Genomic DNA, 27,896 nt, shown 5'->3' on the forward strand with positions numbered 1-27,896 from the left:
ATACTGAAACTGGCTTGCTATTTAAATTTTGGCACAAACTTCTCTAAGCTTCAGTTTTCCAATCTGTTAAATGGAAGCAATGCCATTACTTCACTTCATAGGAGTATTCTGAGGCAAAATGAAGTAGAATTCACACACTGTGCTCTTAAAGACAAACAGCGAGGACTAGAATTAGACCTCCTCATTCCCAGTCATTCTTCTAGACCTGGGGCTGTTGGATTTTTTTTGTTTTTACACATTACAGCTCTATTTACCACACAAAGTTGACAATCTCTGTTCTAGCATGTTTGCAAGTATACCACCAGTAGGTATGTGGAGTTTATATTCAAATACCAACACTTCATTCAGAATTGGCATTCCCTTAATGACTTTGGTGAAGCTTAGTGATTGTAAATATGAATCTGAATATGGAGACTTTGGTATATTATGGCCATCCTGTGTCTACAAGGTTCTGTTTGGTAATATACAGATAATGAGTAATTTAAATGTTTCTTGTTTCAAGAGCACTTATCAGACATCAGAAACAATTCTGTATTACTAGTTGTGCTATTAAACTTCACTGTATGGCATTCTCTAATTCCACACAACCCCCACCTACAAGAAGTTTAAGTTTTAAAAGCATCCTTGATGCGGTTTGTAGGAGAAAGGCAATGAGATACGGACAAAAATTCATAGTACTGAAGAATATTCAGTATCTCGTCCCCATAGCCAACTGCAACCGACATAGCATTTTATGGTATTATATAGTCAAGATTTGAATAAATCTGTGTGCAATAAATGTATTCTTTTATTAGGTTTATCCCTTAATCAAATATTCATTTATGTTGGCTTCATTCTATTAAAAAATGAAATTACACAAAGGTGAGCAACTCTGTAGATTTACAGTAGTTTAAAGCTTAATCTCATTCTCTAGGGGTAATATTGACAATATAAAAAGTGCATAAATGATATTCCCTAACACTGAAAAATGCTTATGAGCCCCCTGTGCATTTTATACTGTTTTACAACCTACAGTGAAATGCATGACTCGCTTAATAAGCAAGACCTTTAGAAAGCTTCCCCCCACCTCCTGCAATGTATAACGTAAGTAAAGATCTCACAGTTCCTATGTGAGCCATATCCTGTCTTAATTATTGTAATTTTCCTGTAGGATTATGTTTTCTTTCCTAACAGAGTGGTCATTTGAAGGTATGTGTATTTCTCTTTTTTCCACAATGTAATTGTTTAATCATTTTGAAGGCTTAATTTATATTAAACGGAACAAAATCTACAGGCAGTAGTTACCATTTCCATATATTTTCAAATTTCATACTTAATTTTAGGATGTAGCTATTCAGGCCTGTCTGTAAAGGCCTATACTCTAAGAATTTAGGTGTATTCTTATCACTTAGCTAGTTATAGAGGTATAAAAGAAAGAAAGAAAGAAAGAAAGAAAGAAAGAAAGAAAGAATCAAAATCACTGTCTGCTGGTGTAAGGTCCTTCTCTTACTGTGACAGTCTGAGGCCCTGTTCCTGGGCTAAGGCCTTTGGCTAAGCAACAGAGGCAGCCATAAGCTGGACTGGTCACCTCCTCACATTCCAAAGTAGTCACATTGAAATAAGGTGCTATTGGGCTATTAGGAATACAATCCTGTCCTGATAGTGCCTGTCACCTCCAGAGAAAGGGAAGTGCCTAGAAAATGTAAAAGGAAACTTAGTTTGATAGCATCCTGTCTGGCAAGAACTCACTTATCAATAGCTGGGATGTGAAATCCTCACTTCTGTATTGTTTTGTCATTATAGTTCCCACTTCGCTATTGTTTGTCTGTATAATTTCTGTCTGGTTCTGTGATTGTTCCTGTCCGCTGTATAATTAATTTTGCTGGGTGTAAACTAATTAAGGTGGTGGGATATAATTGGTTACATAATCATGTTACAATATGTTAGGATTGGTTAGTTAAATTTCAGGAAAATGATTGGTTAAGGTACAGCTAAGCGAACTCAAGTTTTACTATATAGTCTGCAGTCAATCAGGAAGTGGGTGTGTGGTGGGGGAAATGGGAACAGGGGTGGGGAAATTGGAATCATGTTTGGCTAAGGGCAGGAATGGGAACAGGGATACAGGGGTAAGGCTCTGTGGTGTCAGAGCTGGGAAGGGGGACACTAAGGAAGGAAACTGGAATCATGCTTGCTGGAAGTTTACCCCAATAAACATCGAATTGTTTGCACCTTTGGACTTTGGGTATTGTTGCTCTCTGTTCATGCGAGAAGGACCAGGGAAGTAAGTGGGTGAAGGAATAAGCCCCCTAACAATTTATCCCTCTTTTTTCTGCAAGCCCATTTCTTCTGGTCTGTCTCCTTTCCCCATCCCCAAATAAGTGTGCGAAGTCTGACATTTTCAGCCTACTATTCTTGACAGTGCTCCTTTAAGAAAAATGAGGGAGGCAAACAAGCACAGAATCACCTTTCTATAAAACACTTTTCTCTGCAGTTTTTTTAATGAAAAACTGTATTTGTCTTATTAACACAGGATGTGTCCCTTTTCTGTTTCCCTAACCCCACTGCTGTTGTGGTTTGCACATCCTTGTGCAGAGGGCTGGCAACCTGTACCTAAAATGTGATTTTTTTTAATGAGTTACAAAAGTCAAGGGCAAGTCGACCATACATTGAATACAAGATACACAGGTGTTGGACTACAAATGCCCATTTGAACACACAGCAAGACAGTGTTGTAGTTAGCACTGAGGCAAGATTCAAGCCTCCTGAAGCTTCATCTCTGAAAAAATTCAGTTTTTTTCCCTAGTTCTCCATAAAGTAAAAAACAAAACCAACTCTCTCGTTCACCCACACCCAAAAAATGTTCCATATGAAATGTCCAGTTAACATGCAGGTTAAGAGTAGTGGTATAGTTATTTTAAAACCACTGTATTTATATTTTACTCTAAAGAGTTCTTTAATAATGTATGAGAATTGTAAGCTCCTAGCTGGTGACTAGCAAACAAGCTGCTTTGGTTTAGAAGTCTCATGAGATGCATATAGCTTTTGCTATCCTTATATCAAGTATAGGCTTAATTTCTGATGCTTTTGTTACAATACATGGAAGAGATCATCTGACACTTTAATAATTGAACCATTACAGTATTTTTTTCAGAAAAATTATTCTTGTAACATTACAAAATTAAGTAGTACAAATGAACCACTGGAATCCTTACTCATCCATGATAGCCAAGGCTGAAAACACCAGTGGATCCACTGACTTTCTAAAAGGAGTTCTTGGCATGGGGGGAGGTGCTTGGACTAATTTAGCAGAACAGAGGGGTATCATGTGTCTGCCTGGGGAAGCTACCACTATGTAGGGGTCTCACAAAACAAAAAGTTCTGTTGAACACAAAGGAAATGACAGACACACTAATTTTTTTTAACTCTACTCACAGTTTAAGGATCTTGCAGAAAATACCAATGCAGCCAGAGTGAGAAGACTACTTTATGGGAACAGGCATGAATGAGACAAGGCAGGATATATATAGAAGAGATAAAATGAGGCTTGGGCAGGAGGGGGAAGATATTTGAGAGCCTGCTGGGTAGCAGGAAAAATATTACGGCTCTATTAAATGAAGAGGCAAGGTGCCAGTCTCAAAGTGCCGGATCCGATTCCCTCACTCCCCCCACCACCACCCCGACACACACACACACACTTTCACAGGGCTTGGCCTGTTCTTACTGAAGCTCTGGCATTGACTTCAGTGGGAGTAGGACCATGGAACTCAGTCCCACAAGGTGTTGAACTTCTCTCTTATGAGAAGCTGAGTACCTCAACCACCACTGAATGCAACAGTGTAGGATGCACCTGGAAGCAGAACTTGGTACAGTGACAAAGTGTTGGACTAAACTGATTTTTTTTTAAACTGGGCTGGTTTCTGTTTGTCACAGAGGCTGGATTTTACAATTGTCTTTGATACATTGGGATACTAAAAAAGTAACTGTTGGGTTCCAGCAGATTTATAAATAAATAATAGATGGCAAAATAAATTCTAAAGTTAAATAGTCCTTTATCTTTGCCAAATGTGTAAAGAAGCAAAAAGTTATTGATGTTTATTGACAGTCCTCTTGTTAAATATAGTCCTGGCTTTTTCAAAAACAAAAATTACAGTAGCATTGTGTCACCTTCCCTTGTATTTTATGGTGTATTTCTCAATATATTTTATTAAATTACAGAAAGGTCAGGTCGCCAATAGTGTCATCTGTTTACTGAAATGTGGGGCCTTCATACTTTGTGTGTTGTTTCACCTGGTATTAATCTGTTTATAAAAAGTAAGGTAATGTTCTTTGATGATTGTATCAATATCCCCAACAATGAAATACAGTCATACAAAAGTTAACTAAGGTATAAACATGCAAAAGGAGAAGTCTCCCTGCGATCATAAAATCATGTTATTTTCTGTTCAGCAGTTCATGTTACTGCTGTTCATGCTAATTAATTAAAGGAGCTGTTGCTGTAATGCGCAAACAGGGAATCTGAGAAACTGAGAGGGCTTTTAGGTCTCTGAGTGAAGTTAAGTCAATCTGGGTGCGGGCAATCAAATGTAATGAAATCACTTGTCAGTGCTAAGCTTGCAAAAACTGTGAAGTTTGACTAGGGAGTAAAAGGATTATAATTAGATTTCCAATAGGATAATAACTAAATGGCAGAAAGCAGTAAAGAGAAAATATTACTTTGTTAGCTAATGGGGCTGCTGTTCAGTTTTAGTTTTTATCAGCACACTTGTAGTTGTGCTAATTTAATTTGCTTTTATCAGCAAAAATGCACTACTCAAATGGTACTTGAATGTCATTTGCAAAAATCATTGATCTGAAGGTACACTTAATGACACCCAGTATGTTTGTTTTATGTGAAACGGAGATTGGTTGATAAAAAGGTTGACATGCTATCTTTCTGGCCCACAAGTAAGTTATGGAAAGAGGAATGGAACGGTATTTGTGTGCGTTCATCGCCCTTTCCTTCACCGTTCACCGACGCAGTGGGCGTCACCGCAAGAGCAACTATTACTTTTTTAATTTGTCAGCTGAAAAGATTTATCCATGTTAAGCCATACTCAGCTGATAGACTAAACATTTAGGAGGATTGTGGGTATAATTATTGAGAAAGTTACATATATGGATTGGACTACAGAGAATTCTTTCCTGGGTATCTGGCTGGTGAATCTTGCCCACATGCTCAGGGTTTAGCTGATCGCCATATTTGGGGTTGGGAAGGCATTTTCCTCCAGGGCAGATTGGAAGAGGCCCTGGAGGTTTTTCGCCTTCCTCTGTAGCATGGGGCACAGGTCACTTGCTGGAGGATTCTCTGCTCCTTGAAGTCTTTAAACCACGATTTGAGGACTTCAATAGCTCAGACATAGGTGAGAGGTTTTTTGCAGGAGTGGGTGGGCGAGATTCTGTGGCCTGCGTTGTGCAGGAGGTCAGACTAGATGATCATAATGGTTCCTTCTGACCTTAATATCTATGAATCTATGACTATCGGGACAAAATTACAGATCAATTAACATAGAGAAAAGGAACCAACTAAACTGAAAAGATTTATAATGCATATCAGAATCCTAGTACATGAACAGCTTGCATTAATAAAATCATTTTAAGAAATGAGCATAAAATATGATGTGACTTAATTACTGTGAAAGGTGGTCATGCAATATTTCTGTAATTGTCCTTTAAACCTTCTTAAGGAGATACTGGCAGTGGAACTAATTGAATTTCAAAGGAAAAGCACTGTGTGAATGATAGATTTCTGTCCAACAGAGCTACTGACAACAGAAAAAGAAAAGGAGTACTTGTGGCACCTTAGGAGACCAACCAATTTAATTGAGCATAAGCTTTCGTGAGCTACAGCTCACTTCACTGAAAGCTTATGCTCAAATAAATTGGTTAGTCTCTAAGGTGCCACAAGTACTCCTTTTCTTTTTGCGAATACAGACTAACACGGCTGCTATTCAGAAAAAGAAAAGCCTTCACTGATGCCAGAGATTTTTTGCTATGAGCTGTAGATATTTTTTGGAAATAGCTTTGTATTAGGGATGCATGAATTGTTACCCCTACAAACAAAGCAAGAAAATGAAGATGGTGATGGAGAATATATTTAAATTGTTAAAGACTAAAGGGCAGTTTTAGCTGCCAAGTTTTGTAAAACTGTAATCAAAAGAAAATGGAAAAAGATAATACAGTATCAACATAGAGTAAAAGGATATGGGACACAGAGCTACATAGCAGAATTGCAGTGAAAGCCAAAACAAAGCTTAATACTGTATTAGCTAGAGAGGGCTTCGTAATAGCCATTTTACAAGCTCATTGTGGATTTGTAAGAGTACTATCTAAGCTTTATGTATGAACAGAATTGTCTGGAAAGGCTTTAGGGCAGTCATTTGTTACTAGTGATATACTATGTTTAAGAGGAGTTCTGGTAATATTTCTACTCTTATTTTGCTGCATGAAGGAAAGAAAAACTTTTTTTGTGGTTGGACCTAACCTTCTGTTAGAGCTGAAATTGTGGTTTTGTGGTGCTGTTAATACTAGACGTGTGCACCAACATACAAAAAGATTCTTGGATATCTATAGACACTATTCTGTGTAATAATTTTGGCATTTGTGCTTAGCTATATTTGCACTTCTAATGATGATTTTAAATATATATGGTATGTATATATTTGTGTACACAACCCTCTGATTTACATGAGGGTAAACAGAGAGACTAAAACTATCTCAAAAGATGTGCAATTCTAAAAGGCATGTAAAATCACAAGGATATTACACCTTTTGGATTAAACCTACATACGTGCTAGTTTGGCAGTGAAGTATGAGATTTGCTTACACTATATTAAAAATAGTTTAATACCTGCACATCTAAATTTACTGTGTTTTTTAAATTGTTTTCTAGATTAAACAAAAAATGAACTAACAGACTGTTCTGCAATTTCTGCATTTGTCATCAGGCATGAAAAATTAAACCAAGCTGATGCTGCAATGAATCTCATTTCTCTGGAATACCACAAATTATAGATTTTTAAATAACAGCGTGAAGTATACTGCACCTTGCATTGCTGCACTGTCATGTTGAGTTCCATTGTGTTCTATTTCCATGTCTGGGATTCCAGCATCTGAAAAATGTGACACTTAAGATTAATGTCTTTGTCTTTCCTTGATGCAGCTTTAGAAAAATACTAATTGCAAACCAGGATGATCTTTAACTTACACTAGTCCTGCATAAAACATTGGCATTTCACAGAATTTCCAGTAGTAAATTGTTTACCAAATGTGAAAAAGTACTTCCAGTCTTATAGTGAATTATTTTTAACATACTGCACATATTCTCTGGTGATTCTCAGCATATGTTATTAATATGTCAATGAAATTCTCTTTTGGAGTACTGGTGCTATCTCTCGCATCAACAAAATGGAAATTAAGATGTGGAAAATACTAAACTAAATTGCCCCATCCTAGCAGCGTACTTGCAAAGCAAAATTGTAGATAGGGCAGCCAATGCCGTTGAGAGTGTCAAATGGTATGATTTGAAGCCATTGTACACTGTTACCTCCTTGCCCTAATTTTATGTCATGATAATGTCTTTAAAATATCCCCCTAAAGAATACTAGCAGTATATCATATATATGTTATAGTTATTTAAATGTTTTTTCTCAAGCTTGTATTAACCTCTACTGTGTGTGTGTGTATGTATGTGTGTATATATATATACAGACACACACTCACACACACTTCAAGCAGAAATTGTATAAGATTTCTTTCCAAGTCTTTTCTAAGACTGCTTTAGGTCCCAAAGCAAAATTATATATGTTTAATAATTTGAAATGTGAAGCACTTCCAAATCTCTGAAAGGAAACTCCCATCAAACTGATTGCACTCTTATTCCCAAGTTAGGAGTGATGTTCTAACGATGTAACACACACACATATACACACCTGAACCATAGTTTAATGCTGATAATGTCTTTGTAGGCAGTGTTTGTGGGTGCTTTGGGGCTCAAACACCCAGGAGTGTTGGGATAACAGATGCCACTATACCACTCAATGCCATCAAGGATTAACATGAGGAGTATGTGATTGGAATTCATGCCCTCCCCCATCCTGTGGAAACATCTGCTTTCCCTTTATAATACAGCACTTAGAAACTTCGGCAGAGCCCATTTAAAAGGGACCTGTAAATATACTTTAAGGAGTCATACAATTTTAGAATGTTGTGCTAAATGCCCCAATAACTATTCTGCTAGTTTAAAACTTACCTTTATTTTTAACTCCTTTAGGTCTGTGACATCCAGACTTGCCAGTACTTGTTTGGTATTATGGACCAGCATGCACTCAGCTGGTCACATCACAACCACCACTAAACCCTCATTAGGGACCAGTGCAGCGCCACACAAGAAGGTAAATTCCATACTTGTACAGTATTGCAAAGTTTTTAATATTTTTATCATATATATAGAATAATATTTACCAAACAAAAATCACAAATGACTGTAGCCAAATGGGCTTTCCTTACCCATACTGGCATTTGTATGGGTCCGATGTCACCAGCAGAGTGCATGCTGATACATCGCACAGGGAGAGAGTCACTGGTCTGAATGTCATAGATCTGAAGGAATAAATAAGAACAAAGGCTGTGTTTTAAACTTGCAATAACGTGAATGTCCTCCTTTCCTAATTATCTGGGGGCATTCAGCACATATTTCTGAAGGGTTTTATTAGCCTTTTAAAATATATGCTGTTTGTTCATAAAACAACAAAATCACCTGTAACTAACACTAGTATCTGTTACAGGGACAGACCATCAGAGTTAATGTAAAAAAAAAAAAAATTCCTCACAAATCACCCTTCAAATTTTATGGGCATAAAATTGTATCTGCAATTAAATTGTGGTGTTGGGTGCTAATGAGCTACCTGATTTACCAGTGAAATCAGATTAACATCTAAATACAAAAAGAAAAGGAGGACTTGTGGCACCTTAGAGACTAACAAATTTATTTGAACATAAGCTTTCGTGAGCTACAGCTCACTTCAAGCATTTGTGCTTCTTGCAGGTGTTAATGTATAGACATCTACCTGATTGCAAATTAAGAAGTTGTCTAAATGTCTAAAGGAGCACAATTAATTGTAGATTTAACTATATGCTGATAAAATTAGTGGAGTATTGACAACCCTGAATTGATTTTCAGAAATGCTGAGCATCTACAAATTCCAGTGAAGTCAATGGGAGCTGCAGATCCTTGGCACCTCTGAAAAAAATCAAGCAAATGGATCTTAGGTTATATAAAGATTCAGTTTATCCAACACAGTCATCAGTTGACTGGCTGTGTAAACCTTTTGCTACAGAATCTGAAACTAAGTGAAAACTAGCTAGTTTCAGTTTCAAACACAGAAACAGAAGTGCTAACTTTTGTTCAGATCTCTTTAGAGTCAATATTTTTTAATATCACTTGATAGAACTTTTTGTCCTTTGTTATTCACACATTTCTGGCAATTGTGTGGTTTTGTTTTACACTACTTGAGAAGGCTGTGAACCTAAACAGTCACAAAGATTTACACCATGTAGGGCTTGTCTACACTGGCACTTTACAGCGCTGCAACTTTATCCCTCAGGGTGTGAAAAACCACCCCCATGAGCGCTGCACGTTTCAGCGCTGTAACATGCCAGTATAGACAGTGCACCAGTGCTGGAAGCGCGTTCCGAGCTATGCCCCTCGTGGAGGTGGGTGTTTTAGAGCGCCGGGAAAGCTCTCTCCCCGTGCTCTGCTGCAACCACACAAGCCACGTTAAAGCTTTAATGTTGCCAGTGTAGACAAGCCTGTAGTAAGCTTAATAAGTCTTCAGTCTGAACAAGTTCATCGTGAGTTTGAAAAAGCTGAACTTTTAGAAGGCAATTCAATAGTCATGAAACTGAATCTGCACAGATGGGAAAGTCACAGAACCTCATGCAAACTCAAACCAACAGGTTTCAGAGTAGCAGCCGTGTTAGTCTGTATTCGCAAAAAGAAAAGGGGGACTTGTGGCACCTTAGAGACTAACCAAAAGCTTATGCTCAAATAAATTGGTTAGTCTCTAAGGTGCCACAAGTCCTTCTTCAAACCAACAAGTTTCTCACAGCCCCAGCCATCACTATAACAGGTTTCTAGGGTAATAATGTGTAGTATGTCTTGGCATTCCTGCACTATTTGTATGTCTGCCCTCCTCTCTCTTTCTAGATCTAGGCTTACTTATTTTTTCTTGTTTAATTCATGACCCAGAGTACTTGAGGACTTAAATTTGGTTTTTAATTACTTCTGGACAAGGCTCGTGTTTAAAAACTAGACTGGTTTTTGCATCCCTAGTGCTATTTTGTATTTTCCAGCTAATTAGAACTGATAAACCCTCATTCTAACTTAACTGGCAAAGTCCAACTGAGACATTACCGTTTAACATCCTGAGGCCGTCACCCGCCGTGGCCTGTTTAAGTGCCTGTTCCACTTGTTCTCTCCTCTTTGATTCAAACTCCAGGGCTTCCTGCAATTTTCTCTTTGCTTTTTTCTCTTTCTTCAAGCGCTTTTGAATTGTGGCTGGAAAGTAAATATAGTGCAAAGACTTCATTAAATAGTTCTAAGTAAAGCCCAAATAATGCTTTCATAACAAAGATACTCATCAGCTGACGCTCAAGCTCTGTGGAGCCAGGAGAGGAAAATACCAGAAATGGGTCCATTACAAAAATTATAGCTCCATATCCAAAATGTGAAAATGTTTGGATCATAAAATTTTAAACGTCCTGATCCTGCTATCCTCAATGAGAGTGAGCAGTCCCATTGATGTCACTATACCACCCAGTGTAGGCAGAATCAGGCTGAGGGATCAGCAGTGAAATTTGGACTAGTTTTGGATTTGCATTTCACGAAGTCTGAGGGAGTTTGGACTCGGAGTTTTGTTTTACACCCAGTCTAATAAAAATGTAATTTCCTAGCAATGACTTAAGTATCTAGTCTTCCATTCCAACTCTTCCTTTCATCATTGAGAATATTAGACCCACCTTCCCCAGTGACTGTTTGCTTTCTACATACAACTCCAATTACATTAGTAATCTCTGCACAGCATGTGTCAGATGCTGGGACCAGTGATATTCATATAGACATACCAGAGCATTTATTTACTACTTTGACATCCAGTGGTATTTTCCAGTATTAAAAGGAAATGGAATTTGCTATGTTTGAATTCCCAGGTACCATAAAATCTGGAATGATCAATAATATAAATACTATTATTGAGTTGGGGTGAAACCTTATTGAATCTGGTGGGCATGACAGTGTCCTTCATTCACGATAAATGTAAGAAGCAGTCAGACTCATTTTGGAATAAAAAGTCTAAAACTGCAGGTGCCACGGCCACTTGCAAGGCCAGTCAAAGCTATGTGGATGGAGGTATTGCACTGGGAACTGAATGCAAAAGCAGGGGTTGGGTATTGTTTGGTGGAGGTGTCTGTATTTGTAAGCAGAAGCAGCCCAAGATAGGCAGAGAAGGAGAAAGCAAGGAGACAATCAGAACAGTAGCAGGAGCATATTTCTGAGATAAAGCCCAGAGAAAGAGCTTTTTGGGCACAGTGTTAACTGGAAAGAGGCTTGGAACTGTCAGTAAAAAGACTGCCTCCTGCTGTTTGATTCTTACTGTGTTCAGGAAAACAGGCCTTTGTACATTATTTGTATTTAAATAACAAAACAAATCACGATTGCATCGAAGCAATATCTGATTCTGTCATCAATTTCTCCTCCTAACAGAAACAACCACCACACCCAGAATGTTGGTCAAACACTCGGGTCAAAATAGGTAAAAGTATTATAAGAATAATACCTAGCTCTTAAATACTACTTTCTCATCAGTAGACATCAAAGCACTTCACAAAGGAGTTATGTATTATTATCCCTGTTGAACAGATGGGAAAACTGGGGCACAAAGAAGTGCAGTGACTTGCCCAAGGTCACCCAGAAGATCAGTGGCAGAGCTATCCGTTGGAATGCCATTTTCTCTAAAGAGCTCAAAAAATGAAAATGCTTTTCCTGAAACTGCTTCAGGACCCTTTATAAAAGTTGGGAAGATTAAGACCTAGATTCAGCTACCCTGCTTCAAGATGAGTTTAGTCTTACTCTGCATGAAGTCCTATTGTTTCATTGGGGGGCCGGCTTGTAAAGAACAGTGCTACATGCCTTGAAGAAGGGTGAATCAGTCCCTCAAATATTAACTGAGAGCATTAAATGAGAAAGACAAGCAGGATGGAGGAAGGGATGCTATTTTATATATTAAGAATATATACTTGTTTTGAGGTCCAGCAATAGGTGAGAGACAGAACAATTGAAGGTCTCCTGGTAAAGATAGAAGGGGTAAAAAAAATAGGGGTAATGTCACAGTACGGGTCTACCGTAGACTATCCAGTCAGGAAAGTGTTGGATAAGGAATAACAGAAATATCCAAAACACAAGACCTGATAGTAATGGTGGACTTTAACTACCCAGACATCAGTTGGGAAAGAATATGGCAAAACACAAAATTTGCAATAAGTTCCTGGAAGGTATCGGGGGAAACTTTTTGTTTCAGAAAGTGCAGGAAGTACCCAGAGGGACAGCCGTTTTAGGCTTGAGTCTGAGCAGCAGGGAGAAATTGGGAGCAAATACGAAGATGGAGGGCAATTTGGGTGATCGTGACTCTGAAATGATAAATTTCATGATTCTAAGGAAAGGAAGGAGTGAGAGCGGGAGAATAAGCATGGAGCAGGTCCTCAAAGAATCAATCCTGAAGCACTTATATGAGAGGAAAGTGATCAGGAACAGTCAGCATGGATTCACCAAGGGAAGGTCATGCCTGACTAATCTAATCGCCTTCTATGATGAGATTACTGGTTCTGTGGATGAAGGGAAAGCAGTGGATGTATTGTTTCTTGACTTTAGCAAAGCTTTTGACACGGTCTCCCACAGTATTCTTGTCAGCAAGTTAAAGAAGTACGGGCTGGATGAATGGACTATAAGGTGGGTAGAAAGTTGGCTAGATTGTCGGGCTCAACGGGTAGTGATCAATGGCTCCATGTCTAGTTGGTAGCCGGTGTCAAGTGGAGTGCCCCAGGGGTCGGTCCTGGGGCCGGTTTTGTTCAATATCTTCATAAAGGATCTGGAGGATGGTGTGGATTGCACTCTCAGCAAATTTGCGGATGATACTAAACTGGGAGTAGTGGTAGATACGCTGGAGGGCAGGGATAGGATACAGAGGGACCTAGACAAATTGGAGGATTGGGCCAAAAGAAATCTGATGAGGTTCAATAAGGATAAGTGCAGGGTCCTGCACTTAGGACGGAAGAACCCAATGCACAGCTACAGACTAGGGACCGAATGGCTAGGCAGCAGTTCTGCAGAAAAGGACCTAGGGGTGACAGTGGACGAAAAGCTGGATATGAGTCAACAGTGTGCCCTTGTTGCCAAGAACGCCAATGGCATTTTGGGATGTATAAGTAGGGGCATAGCGAGCAGATCGAGGGACGTGATCGTCCCCCTCTATTCGACATTGGTGAGGCCTCATCTGGAGTACTGTGTCCAGTTTTGGGCCCCACACTACAAGAAGGATGTGGATAAATTGGAGAGAGTCCAGCGAAGGGCAACAAAAATGATTAGGGGTCTGGAACACATGACTTATGAGGAGAGGCTGAGGGAACTGGGATTGTTTAGTCTGCAGTAGAGAAGAATGAGGGGTGATTTGATAGCTGCTTTCAACTACCTGAGAGGTGGTTCCAGAGAGGATGGTTCTAGACTATTCTCAGTGGTAGAAGAGGACAGGACAAGGAGTAATGGTCTCAAGTTGCAGTGGGGGAGGTTTAGGTTGGATATTAGGAAAAACTTTTTCACTAGGAGGGTGGTGAAACACTGGAATGCGTTGCCTAGGGTGGTGGTGGAATCTCCTTCCTTAGAAGTTTTTAAGGTCAGGCTTGACAAAGCCCTGGCTGGGATGATTTAATTGGGGATTGGTCCTGCTTTTGAGCAGGGGGTTGGACTAGATGACCTCCTGAGGTCCCTTCCAACCCTGATATTCTATGATTCTAAGGCCAATGGACTTCAAAAAACAGAAAACAAATTCGGAAAACTGATAGGTTAGGTCCCATGGGAAGGAAATCTAAGGGGAAAAGGAGTTCAGGAGGACTGGCAGATTCTTAAGAGATATTAAAGGCACATCTGAAAACTGTCTCAATGCGAAGAACAGTAAATAAGAGTTCAATATGGCTCCCTCGGGTGCCCTTTAATGACCTCAAAATGACCTTGGCAAATAGGTCTGAAATCAACAAAATGAATTTCAGTAAAGAAAAGTGCTGTTGGAAGGAAAAATCAAATGCACAACTACAAAATGGTAAATAACTGGTTAGGTGGTAGTACTGCTGAAAAGGATCGGGGGTTATCACAAATTGAAGATGAGTCAATAGTGTGATGCAGTTGTGAAAAAGGCTAATATTCTAGGGTGCATTAAAAGGAGTGTCATTTATAAGACATGGGAAGGCGTCGTCCCACTCTACTCAGCACTGGTGAGGCCTCATCGGGAGTACTGTGTCCAATGCTGGGCGCCACACTTTAAGGAAGATGAGGACAAACTGGAGAGAGTACAGAGAAGAGCACCAAAAATTATAAAAAGTTTAGAAAACCTGCCCTATGAGCAAAGGTTAAAAAACCTGGACATGTTCAGTATTGAGAAGAGAACCTGTTAAGTCTATAAATACAGTATGTTAAGGGCTGTTAGAAAGAGGACGGTGATGTTCACCAGGTCCACTGAAGGTAGGACAAGAAGTAATGGGCTTAATCTGCAGCAAGGGAAATTTAGGGAAAATGTTCTAGCTATAAAGGTAGTTAAACATTGGAATAGGCTTCCAATGGAATCCCCATAATTGTAGGGTTTTTTAAGAACAGATTGGACAACCGCCTGTCAGAAATGATCAAGGTATAGTCCTGCTTCAGCACAGGCGGCTGGACTTGATGGCTTCTCGAGGCCCCTTCCCACCCTACATTTCTATGATTCATTGTCTTGACCCCTTTCCGTCTTCACCTTCTGCATACTGTAAAGAAAGGGAAATTGGAGTGTTGCATGGTTCAGCTGGGTGCTTGTCCCATTCCCTGTTGCTGCTACTGGGCAATGGGAGTGGCCAGGGGATTAGTTGTCACATGGTTGATGGAAGAGGGGAAGGAGAGATACAGTCTGCTTCCCATGCATGGCAGCCATTGCAAGGTCCATGTTTCATCTCTAACGTACCCACCCTTTAATTAGGATGCTGGATCTCTGGGGTCTATACAGGTTGTCAGTTTTGGGGTCTGGAAGTGACTTTTCCCATATGGTGAAATTGACACAAAGCTGTATGGGTTTTTCATGTATTCAGGAGGTCTGTTTAGAGGTGGGGGATGTTGAATTACAATTATCATAACTTTGATGGGTTCAGAAGGGTCTAAATGAGGGCCCTAAATCCATTGAGCTGCTTGGCCATTAGCTCTGGACACACATGGCATGGCAAAGGCGGTATACCTCCATGTCTTCTGCATATTTTGGCTCCCCTCATCTCTCCTACCTCCAGCATGAAGGTGGGTCAGGATCCTAGAACTGAAGATGCATAGTTTTCACACTCACCCCAGATTTATAGTACATAAGGGCCACCAGTGTCCATTGGTTCATGCTGGACCACTCTATCGGGTAGTTTGAGGTGGTTACCCCAGTCAGGTAATAAAGTCACGGCCTCTGCATTTAACCATATTACGGTGTCTGTGGCTCACTGTTTCCATGTTCACATCAATTGTTCGCTGCAAGTACTTTACCCTCTAAGCGCTCTCTAGTGACCTAGTTAGAGGACAGCCAAAACCAGCTTCTTTACGTGCTCAAGTAGTCTCCACTGAAATAACTGGCATACTCAAAGTCAAGCAGCTCAGACTGCATTGAAAAGACCTTTCAACTAATTTCATACTACATTTAAACTGAAGTTATAGTTCAGATCATCTCAGATGATATACTGCCAATCTCCATCTATCTGGTCTAAGGCTGCAATGGAAGGACTTCAGTGCTTTTTAAATATTTTAAAATGTAATCAAAAAACTTCCTTAAAGTGTAGAGGGAGTGGTTCTATTAGCATGTACATTGTACAGCTGTGGCAGCTGTACGAAGGTATTTAATTCTGTTTATTTTCAGATACAGCAGCATCTTGAGACTACCAAAGCCTGATTCAGTTTCAATCTTCCAATATGCACACAGGAGCAAATCCTGCCGCCTTAGCCCATTCAGCCATAGAGGTTCCTGCCTGCAGCAAAAGTGCTGCAGTTCCACTACCATGTGGGGAGGGGGACATGATGGTGGGAATTTCAGCAATCTCTGTGCACTCTTTTGTGTATCAAACTCCAGGTCCATTGGAGCTCGTTCTGCACTGATGGAGAGGGTCTGGGAGAGGAACAAAACCAAGGCTGATGCATCAGTGATGAAACTCAGTCCCATGCTGGAGGCCACCAAAGTCTATACATCACTTAAGTCTCATGTAAGGATTGTGATGGTTTAAATGAAGCTTAAGGGATGCACAGATTCTGTGCTGGCCCTTTACATAGGGGTGAATTTCACCTTATGAGATTTCTTTCCTTTGGATTGTGGGGGTACAACAAATTGCAGGTCCTCTGCAATTTAATTATCTCTGGGGAGTTTTCTCTCCATTCACTTCTGACTCCTAGAGGGTAGAATTTTGATATAATCCACGGATGGTATTTTAGCATGTTCACTATAACTTCTACTCATTTCATATTGCCCTTTAATGTAGATGCTGAACTTTGGACAAGTCTGCTCTCTTTGCAATACCACAGTGAAAAATGTTACACTTAAGACGCCATACTATAAAACTAACACAATCTGCTGTTGTGATTATGATTCATGTTACCCCCTTACAAGACCCAGTTTAAGAGCTATATCATGTTTCCCTCCATGGTATGACAGGAGAATTAGTAAGGTTATTTGCTTCTGATCTCAGGAAAAGACAGTTTTGGATAAGCATTTTCTCCTCCCAACTGATCCATGGTGTGGCACTGGAGTCATCTGCAAATGAAGCTAACTGACTAGCCTCCCTATTAGTGTAATAATTATCCCCAAAAGGATGGGCTAGCTCAGAGAGAAGATGATGAAAGAAATTCTAGTGTAAACACATTTTAGAAATGTACTTTCCTTGTGACTCTTTCGCAAAATAAGACTGCTCCTCACTGGTGAAGATAATAGCTGGAAACACAGAATAAATTAAAGCTGCCAAATCAAGAATTCAAGTTAAGAACCCACAGATGGACTGGTAATAATACATGTGAAAGCCATGGAACTGAATCAGCTCTCAACTAGGGGAGCTGCCAAAATATTTTGTGGCCAGTTATCCTCTAGGAAACAGTCCTACAGTCAGTTTTTTCCTATCTGCCTGAAAAAAAGCTTGTTTTACATAAACACTTAAATCTTTCTTTAACAGTGTTTGTCCACTACTGCATTATGCTAATCTATGATTGCTAGCTAAGCCCAAGTCACCAGCTGCTCAGAGCAGGCAAAACATATCTAAAGTCCATTCTTCATTCACTTACCTCTGCTTTGCAGCTCAGCTGTAAGTTGCCTTTCTAAGCTCTCTCTCAGTTCTCTCTCTCTACAAAGCTCCATCTTTAACTCTTTCTTTTCCTGTTGTATCTGTTTTTCCTGGACTCGTGCGTTGTCCACAGCTACTTTCAGTAGACCCTAACAGCACACACATACATCAGCCTTGTGAAAAATGACATTTAATCTCAATGGTAGCATAAAACATCATCATTTGATCCTATCTGTGTGAGATAATAGAAAAAATTATGACAGGAAACTTGTATACTTTTGCACACAACTGAGGAGATTAGGCAGCTATATCATATTCTAATTCTATGAGAAACTTTGGGGTGTGGACTCATTCAAAATAGCTTTTCCAAATTGATCCCATTGAGGTTTTTTATCACACGAAAATGAAACTTAAGTAAAAGACATATGAGGACTCAAGAAACACAAACATAGAGAAATTGCATATATGTATATGCATGTTCTGGGGGGAAAAAACCCAAAGAGAGACATATTACTGCTGTTCTGAAAAGTTTAACTCTTGCACTGCATTTTAAACAAACTATCAAGTGTAGTTAGCATTCTTCGGTTTGCTTCAAAAAAATCTCATTAAAATAGATCTGATTTTACAGATTATTCTGAATCCATAGGAATATGATTTTGTAGAATGTATGAATTACTAAATAAATGGGAACGCTGCATATTCATTCTTTATGAGTTAATTTATCATTATGTATCTCTGGTCCAGATAATTTACCTGAATGTTGGTTAATAGAGTTTCTACTGATGATAAACCGTCAGCAAAAAGAAATGGTGCAGGGAATCCAGGAGGCAAGGTCTGTCCAGCCAGTTGGACTTTATCTAAGGTTGGTTTCATTACTGGAATAGCAATTTGGACCTCTTCTGTAAAGACATATTAGAAAGCAACATCAGAAAGTTAATATGTTGGCAATGGCAACCTTCTTATACAGGCAGGTGACTGAAATGTTTAAAGGCCAGGACTTAATTCACCTTGAAATCAACTCATAACTATTATAGCAAAATTGGCATTGTTTGTCTTACGGCAACAAGGATTGTGATTATGGTAAGGCTGAAAAATAGAACAAGTTAAAGAAAAATCATGCTGAGCAGCCTGGAGGAGGTGCACAAATATTGTTATACCCCAGATGTCAGTATATTACAGAATTATAGCTCTGTTACTCAGGTCACTAGATCTGAACGGTTTATCAGAGAACAATGAAAAGTAGGGTTTTTCTGTTACAACCAAATAAATCCTCTATAGTCAGGGAATTTATCATTTCTCCCTCCCTTTAATTTTCCCCTCCCAGAGTCAACAGTATAATCAACTCAGTTATTCCCTCTTGCCTGGATGACACTGAGTCTCAGTTGTAGGTGAAATGTCAGTGCAGATTTTCCTACAGAGTATCTTGCTATTGTCATCCTTTCTGGTGTTCAGCATTAGCTAAACATGTTTTGAGTGTTTTAGGTGAGTTGTTTCATCTAGGGTAAAAAGAGAAAGGGTGTATTCTGAAGTAAGTCAGGCACTGGAAAGGGGGCAGTAACATGGTAGAGTAGGGGGAATCCCTGCTCCTGCAATTTACAATAGGTAGCCAAACTGGTGTGCCTTTTATAAATTGCAGGATCCTGGCCCAATATCGTATTCCCGGTTTGACAGGCAACACATTGCCCCTCCACGATGTAAAAAGTTAATCTCCAGAGAAGCAACATCATTTAAAAATATTTTTCACCAATCTGTCTGAGCCCAAAACTTTTTTTTTTTTTTTATGAATTAACACTGTCACTAATGAATATTGCAGAGCAATAGTTTTCAACCTGTGGTCTGCAGACCTCTCACGGTTCACAGCCTATGTCTAAGATTTCCAAAGGGATCTGCACCGCCATTCAAAAATTTTTAGGAATCCACAAATGAGTAACATTTGAAAACCCCTGTTCCAGAGCAATACGTGACATATTACCTCTTTTTAAACCCTCCTCTACACATACTAGCTTTAAGTATCAAACGTACTGCTGAAACCTATAGAACAAAAGTCTTCAGTCAGTTATTTTACATCAGGTGTTGTGTTGTATGTTCTTTGAATCTGCAATATCTAGAAATATATCTCTGTAGTGTTCCTGTGGAATCCACGAAACATCCCTTTAATTCCTTTGGCAGTTGCAGAAGTTATAAGAACATCTTCACAGCAATTGCTTTTTATAAAGCTTGAAACTAATATATTGATCATAAATTCATGATGCATGTGTTTTCTAAAGGCAACTGCACAACCAATCCTGATAGTTTAATTTGTCAAGTGCCTTGGTCATATTAATTCTAAGATTTACAATTAGATCAGACCACATTTACAGGGCTTTCCCCCCACCATTTAAAAAAAAAAATCCAGAGGGAATCAGTACGTTGGTTACAAATACTATGACAGAAATTAACCTGCAGGTCTTTACATTGGTAATATTATATAGCTTGAAAAACAAATTCCTTAGGCATCTCTTGAACAAGCTAACATGTTACGTTTCTGAAATACATTTGCTGACAACTAACCCAGCAGTGCTAGGAGTCTTCCTGTATTTGCTGAAATCTATGTTAGGGAGTATTTTGTCTTCACTGTGTGAGAGCATTAAATGGAACATCTTCACAACGATGCCTCAAGTATTAATAATAACAAAAGCCTACAACATATTCACATCTTTGTAGAAGCTGGATTTGTGTCATATAAATTATCTATTTTTAAACAACTGTGGTTACATATTCAGACCACTGCGTTCTTACTGATTCAAAGACTATATACCGTTTCTCCTGTTTAAATATTTTATATAAGAAGTAGAAATCTTAAAATTAATTGATTAGCTGTTGCATATGATATTACACAGAAATGACGTTTATGCTACAGAGTTAAGGCAGACTAAACAAAAGTGGCATCTCAAAAGGAGAACAATACATAAAGTATGCATAACAGAAAACTGTAACAGCTTTAAAATATCTAGAAATCTCTCCTACTTGGAGATGAAAGTAATACTATTAAATTGGCTGAAAGGAAAATTACTATTGACTGTGAAGACAGGTTTCATGGTCTATGGTTTGTAATGTTGCTACACAGTAGATTGAAGTTTCAAAATAGTATTACTCTTCTTTAAAGAGATAGACACAGCTAAATTAGGTGCTGCTTGCTGCAGTGAGGATCAAATGCAAAAAGAATCATATTTCATCAGACCTAGTCAACACCAGGAAAATAAATAGAAATATAAGAGGTATGCAGGCAATGATTCATTTTGATAATCTGGCCCAAGAGAGACACATAGAGACAGCACACAGATCTAAGCTTCTACCAAAAGACAAATAGGACACAGAGGGTGGGAATTGGGATGACAGTGTAGCAGAGGTCACATCGATTTTCAGCAGCAGTTTTCACACAGATGAGATAACCCTGGACTCTATTTGGCCCATTGTTCATATCCTACCTGTCCCACAAGCAATAAATTTCCTAGTCCCAGAAAAAGGGCAGTAAAGAAGAAGGATTCTACTTATGACTCCTTATGATTAAGTTTTTGTGCTAACCAAACATGCTTTGCAGACCAAGGTCACATTGCATGTTAAAGTCTGTAATAGCTGAAAACTAGTAGAAGCATATTATGTTTTAGTGTATATGGGTGGAAACTGTCAAACCATTCATCATTTTTTTCTGATTGAAATCACACGCTGCAAAGATGAATGATAAATGCATTAGAAATCTATTTCAATCTTGTAATAGGTCTTCACATCTGAATGGTGTCTACATTTTGTGCACAGCCTGAATAAGTGCACACAAAGGCAGAAATTTATTAGCGAGGCTTGGGAAATCCTAATTGACAAAGTAATTAAAAAGTGGGCAAGTGCTGGAAGCATATTTTGTGGGTTAAATAAGTACATATTTTTATAGTAAAAGGAGAAAAGGTTTTGACTGAAACATTTTGAATTTAAAGCCCACTAGAACTGTACATATTAAAAGCAGCATTCATACATATAAAACAATAGAATAAACAAGAAATACAGCTGGGTGCACTACTATCTAACCAAGGACACAAAACCTTTCCATTTATTGAGGCAAAGTGAAGCCTGCTTTTATTGAGCCTGTTTGTTAAACCTGGCACACTTTGTAATAGCATTCAGGAGTCCATTTAGAGGGCAAGTCTTTTTATTTTAATTTCTAGCTTGGGGCTGTGCTGACTAGACATAAAGGAGGGCAAGAATTATATTTGCAGAAAAGAAATATACAGTAAATACCAAGAATGAATTGAATGCTACTCCTGAAAATTACATTTTAGATGGCTAAAAAATTTTCTGTAGATTCAACAGACCACTGTAGTTCATCTTCTGACTCACCAGTCTCCTGCCCAGTCCTCATTGCAAAGTGAAACTCCAGCCTATGGACTAAAAATCAGGACTGGGAATAAATGCTATGTGACCAGTCTCCAACCTGACAGTGCAGTGCACTACCAATAGGCTAGTCAGTATTTTTATTAAAGAAGAAACCTGCTAGTTAAGCACATTCTTTTAACTCTGTGTGATATGCACCTCACACACTTGATAGACCACGAGTATGAAAACAATCTAGTTCCCTTCTATTCACATCCTAAAACATTATTTATGAGCCCACCAAGCTGGCACCCGTTGCTCCTTATTGGCTAATGTCTACACACATCTGATTAATTTTGTTACTCTATCTCCTCAAGCCAAGCAGCTACAGTGAGAGCCTCAAAGGGTTTACAGTTGAGGTGAGGCGACAAACGTGGGTCTGGGTTGGGGAGGCAGGGTAAAAAAAATTACTTGTGTAGGGCTTAGCCCTAGGTTGTCAGAACTAGCACAAATGTAATAAGTTGAGAAACTCTACCAGCAACATTGGGGCTGACGCAGCTGCATTAGCCCAGAAGACTATGTGTGACCATAAGCACCCCCTTGATGCCAAGTGGCAGAGGGCCCACCATACATTAACTCATATCAGGTCTGACACACACAACACACAGTTGTCATAATATTTATCTAAAAGCAGCCATATAAGGGATCATACATAAACTGGTGACACACTGGGGCAGACAAATCATTGTGTGATGTATGTATGGGTAGTCTAGTGAGAGGGTTTTTTTTTTTTTTTAATATGTGTGTGCTGTAAATATGGTCTTAAAAAACCCTGTGTTTGGGAGGCAGAGCATGCAGGAAGCCTGACAAAGCAATGTGGATTTCCAGTCTGACCAGCTTGATTACAGACAGAGGACAATGAATGTATATTTACATACATATAAGGTAACCAATATCATCAAGCAAACAAGCGGAGGAAACAACTTAGTAAACATGCCAGCGGACATAGTCTGCACCTCAGGATACCTTCCTGGCTCTCACGGTGGAGACAATGGAGTGTGGGTAACATAAGGGGAGGAAAAAAAGCCTTTTTTTAATTATCCACCATGTAGGGCGCAGCACCTTATGAGTCTGTGAAAGTTGGAGCCTCTTGGCCTGAAAGGAAGGAGCAGCTGGTAACTAGCTTAAGTGAGAAACTGTTGCAGCAAAGATATAACTTCCTAGACATAAGTTTTAGTCCCTAGCGTTTGTAACCATACCAGTCTCTTTTTCTCTTGCTGCGTATTACTTCAATTTCTGGTCTTTATTAATAATGCTATGTAGGCAATGTGCCCTGCTTGTGATGGACAAAGACTTCTCAAAGGTTGTCAAGAAGAAATTAAGAATAATCATGATAGTGATAACTCTTTGTATATTTTTTCTCCAAGTGATGAAGTGGTGGAAACCTACATCCTTACAAGAAAGCTGTAGACAGTTGTGGTGTTCTTTGAATGGGGGACGGGATTGAAGATATAGTTACAAATACTTATTTTCCTTCTGCACTGACTTACTGGGATACATTAAAATGTCCACTACTGAAAACATTGTTCCCTTTCAACATTTTTTTTAAATCAAATTGCTCCCTATTTTAGGGTCAGGTCCCATATGTTTCATTAAAAGAAAAATATTCTGCAGCAGTGTATTCTCTCCTGTACCTATTTAAGAAAAGATGCCTGCAGTTGTATACAGTACGAGGTGTAAAACACAGGAATCATAGAATATCAGGGTTGGAAAGGACCTCAGGAGGTCATCTAGTCCAACCCCTTGTTCAAAGCAGGACCGATCCCCGACTAAATCATCCCAGCCAGGGCTTTGTCAAGCCTGACCTTAAAAACTTCTACGGAAGGAGATTCCACCACCTCCCTAGGTAACGCATTCCAGTGTTTCACCACCCTCGTAGTGAAAAAGTTTTTCCTAATATCCAACCTAAATCTCCCCCACTGCAACTTGAGACCATTACTCCTCGTTCTGTCATCTGCTAACACTGAGAACAGTCTAGAGCCATCCTCTTTGGAACCCCCTTTCAGGTAGTTAAAAGCAGCTATAAAATCCCCCCTCATTCTTCTCTTCTGAAGACTAAACATCCCCAGTTCCCTCAGCCTCTCCTCATAAGTAATGTGTTCCAGTCCCCTAATCATTTTTGTTGCCCTCCGCTGGACTCTTTCTAATGTTTCCACATCCTTCTTGTAGTGTGGGGCCCAAAACTGGACACAGTACTCCAGATGAGGCCTCACCAATGTCGAATAGAGGGGAACAATCACGTCCCTCGATCTGCTAGCAATGCCCCTACTTATACATCCCAAAATGCCATTGGCCTTCTTTGCAACAAGGGCACACTGTTGACTCATATCCAACTTCTTGTCCACTGTAACCCCTAGGTCCTTTTCTGCAGAACTGCTGCCGAGCCATTCGGTCCCTAGTCTGTAGCGGTGCATGGGATTCTTCCGTCCTAAGTGCAGGACTCTGCACTTGTCCTTGTTGAACCTCATCAGATTTCTTTTGGCCCAATCCTCCAATTTGTCTAGGTCCCTCTGTATCCTATTCCTACCCTCCAGCGTATCTACCACTCCTCCCAGTTTAGTGTCATCTGCAAATTGCTGAGGGTGTAATCCACACCATCCTCCAGATCATTTATGAAGATATTGAAAAAACCGGCCCCAGGACCAACCCCTGGGGCACTCCACTTGATACCGGCTGCCAACTAGACATGGAGCCATTGATCACTAACCATTGAGCCCGACAATCTAGCCAGCTTTCTATCCATCTTATAGTCCATTCATCCAGCCCATACTTCTTTAACTTGCTGGCAAGAATACTGTGGGAGACCGTGTCAAAAGCTTTGCTAAAGTCAAGGAACAACACGTCCACTGCATTCCCTTCATCCACAGAGCCAGTTATCTCCTCATAGAAGGCAATTAGATTAGTCAGGCATGACTTGCCCTTGGTGAATCCATGCTGACTGTTCCTGATCACTTTCCTCTCCTCTAAGTGCTTCAGAATTGATTCCTTGAGGACCTGCTCCATGATTTTTCCAGGGACTGAGGTGAGGCTGACTGGCCTGTAGTTCCCAGGATCCTCCTTCTTCCCTTTTTTAAAGATGGACACTACATTAGCCTTTTTCCAGTCATCTGGGACCTCCCCCGATCGCCATGAGTTTTCAAAGATAATGGCCAATGGCTCTGCAATCACATCTGCCAACTCCTTTAGCACTCTCCTTTAGCAACGCATCCGGCCCCATGGACTTGTGCTCGTCCAGCTTTTCTAAATAGTCCCAAACCACTTCTTTCTCCACAGAGGGCTGGTCACCTCCTCCCCATGCTGTGCTGCCCAGTGCAGTAGTCTGGGAGCTGACCTTGGACGTGAAGACAGAGGCAAAAAAAGCATTGAGTACATTAGCTTTTTCCACATCCTCTGTCATGAGGTTGCCTTCCTCATTCAGTAAGGGGCCCACACTTTCCTTGACTTTCTTCTAGTTGCTTACATACCTGAAGAAACCCTTCTTGTTACTCTAAACATCTCTTGCTAGCTGCAACTCCAGGTGTGATTTGGCCTTCCTGATTTCACTCCTGCAAGCCCAAGCAATATTTTTATACTTATCCCTGGTCATTTGTCCAATCTTCCACTTCTTGGAAGCTTCTTTTTTGAATTTAAGAGCAGCAAGGATCTCACTGTTAAGCCAAGCTGGTCGCCTGCCATATTTACTATTCTTTCTACATATCGGGATGGTTTGTCCCTGTAATCTCAATAAGGATTCTTTAAAATACAGCCCGCTCTCCTGGACTCCTTTCCCCCTCATGTTATTCTCCCAGGGGATCTTGCCCATCATTTCCCTGAGGGAGTCAAAGTCTGCTTTTCTGAAGTCCAGGGTCTGTATTCTGCTGCTCTCCTTTCTTCCTTGGGTTAGGATCCTGAACTCGACCATTTCATGGTCACTGCCTCCCAGGTTCCCATCCACTTTTGCTTCCCCTACTAATTCTTCCTGGTTTGTGAGCAGCAGGTCAAGAAGAGCTCTGCTGTGCACCTACCTTTTAGAAGAACTGAACATCTACAACTCTAACTGAAGTCAATGGACACGGCTGACTAGTACTACTGTGTCAAAAATATCTAGTCTCCCTGTACTCAGATTTAGGCCCTGATCCTCCAAAGGGGTGCACCCACAAGAATACTTATGCCTCAAAGTCAGTGGAACTCTTGATAATTTATTTTAGTAGGATTCTCATCAAGCTGAGGGTTGATGCTTGTGGATCCTCGTGTAGGCTCAGGCCCTCAAACTCATGCAGGGCTGTTTATCAAAATGAAGATTTTGTTTGATTTTTTTTTTAATCTTGGCAGCTCCAATGTGTTCTTAGTAAGCCATGGGATCCGTTTCCACTGTGGAACAGATAGTAAAGAAGATGTGTTTATTTCAAACACGCATGGAATATATATGAAGTCTGCAAAGACAGTTATCTGTCTGCAATGACTTAACTGCTCTGCAAACCCTCATTGCTTCTCTGCCAGGAGGTGAGCAGTTCTTTTCATTAATGAGAAAAGTGATGCCGCCTCCTAACCTGGCACAAGTCAGAGAAATTTACTACTTTAAGCATGTGATTCAGGTGCCAAATTTAAAGTAACTCCTCTTTTTTTTTTCTTTATTACACTCCCTGAATGCAGAAGCTCAATGAGGGCAATTGGGGTGCAGCTGATTATTCCAGTACACCAGCTTTAAATCAAACTTGGGTCCATTTAAAAAAGGGCTCTATATCACTTTATGTCACAATAGTGTTTTTCACTAGTGCACTTTACAATAAAAACCCCCCTCACTTTAACCATAAAACTTAACCATTATGTGTGAATTTTCAGGTTGCCCTAAAAGCTTTGGAAGCTAGCATAAAACAGTAAAGCCAGCTATCCTCCACATCACCTTATTCAGTTCTCTTGTGCTTTTCATCCACTCACTCTAAAAAATCAATTTATTTTGTTTTGAAGAAGTGTTGAATAAAACCTTGTAATTGTTTTCAGCACATCCAGGGGAAAACGTAGATCACTTCTATAACACTTGAAGCAATCTGAAGGCTTAAGAAAAGCAGACTATTTGCAGTAGTAAATAAAAGAGAGAAAATAGTGTAAGCAATGCATATACTGCCCTTTCTATAGAGCTGTTTTCAGGAGTTATGAGGGTACATTTACCAGGAGGATTTTATAAAGTAGGCACTTAGGAAGTATTTCAATGGAAATACGAGTCAGAGATAGCCCTGGAATGGAAAACTTGACTAGAATAGGTTGAAATAACAATTTGCAATTTGTCTTTAGCTGTACACTCTTTAACCAGAGACACATGGATAATTATACAGATTTGACATTTACATCAATGGGCTCTCATTAGTGACACTGAACATTATACCTATTTATGTTGCACATATTTAAAATATACTTGGCACTTACAGTAAAAATGCGGGGGGGTTATTAATTTAAAGCTTAACAAGGAAAGAATCAAAGTTAGATGATATTTATTTTGCAATATTGAATAAGAAACTGAGGAATAATGCATACTGTTTGCTGGTGTCAAGCCTGGGAAATGGTCTTGCGAGGTGCTTACAAATAGTTTGAGTGTAAAACTCGACATGCAGGGTTTAATAAAAAGAAACTTCAAAAAAATCCCATCACCACCTGGGTACGGTCCTGTTCTTTAACAAAACTCCTAAGTACAAACAAATTCTACTCATACAATAGCCACTTCCTATAAAATACTTACCAAACAATATATTAAATAATATCCTACTATTTACTTTCATATTTAGGTTCTAATAGGAGTTATGCAGCTTTTGTAATTTGGATGCTGAGTTTTGAACTGATGTTACCTTAATGGACCTTTACAAAGCAGGTTGAAAACTCAAGTACTATCAAATTTTATTTGCCAAATGACAACTTTCTGAAGC

The 27,896-nt window shown here is 39.5% G+C and overlaps 1 protein-coding gene across 7 annotated transcripts in view; it reads right to left on the reverse strand.

Moving 5' to 3' along the window:
* The window catches only part of DACH2 (dachshund family transcription factor 2), a 457,188-nt gene that overhangs the window by 5,359 nt on the left and 423,933 nt on the right, over positions 1-27,896 (reverse strand). For all 7 annotated transcript variants that reach the window (XM_073360874.1, XM_073360877.1, XM_073360876.1 and 4 more), the window contains 4 exons: positions 18,352-18,497; positions 17,600-17,747; positions 10,430-10,573; positions 7,062-7,127 (listed from right to left, as the gene is read on the reverse strand). In XM_073360874.1, the coding sequence (XP_073216975.1) occupies positions 7,062-7,127; positions 10,430-10,573; positions 17,600-17,747; positions 18,352-18,497 (504 nt within the window). The remainder of the gene's footprint in view (positions 1-7,061; positions 7,128-10,429; positions 10,574-17,599; positions 17,748-18,351; positions 18,498-27,896) is intronic.

This window comes from Lepidochelys kempii, chromosome 9 (genome assembly GCF_965140265.1).
Source record: "Lepidochelys kempii isolate rLepKem1 chromosome 9, rLepKem1.hap2, whole genome shotgun sequence".
Taxonomy (NCBI): Eukaryota; Metazoa; Chordata; order Testudines; family Cheloniidae; genus Lepidochelys; species Lepidochelys kempii.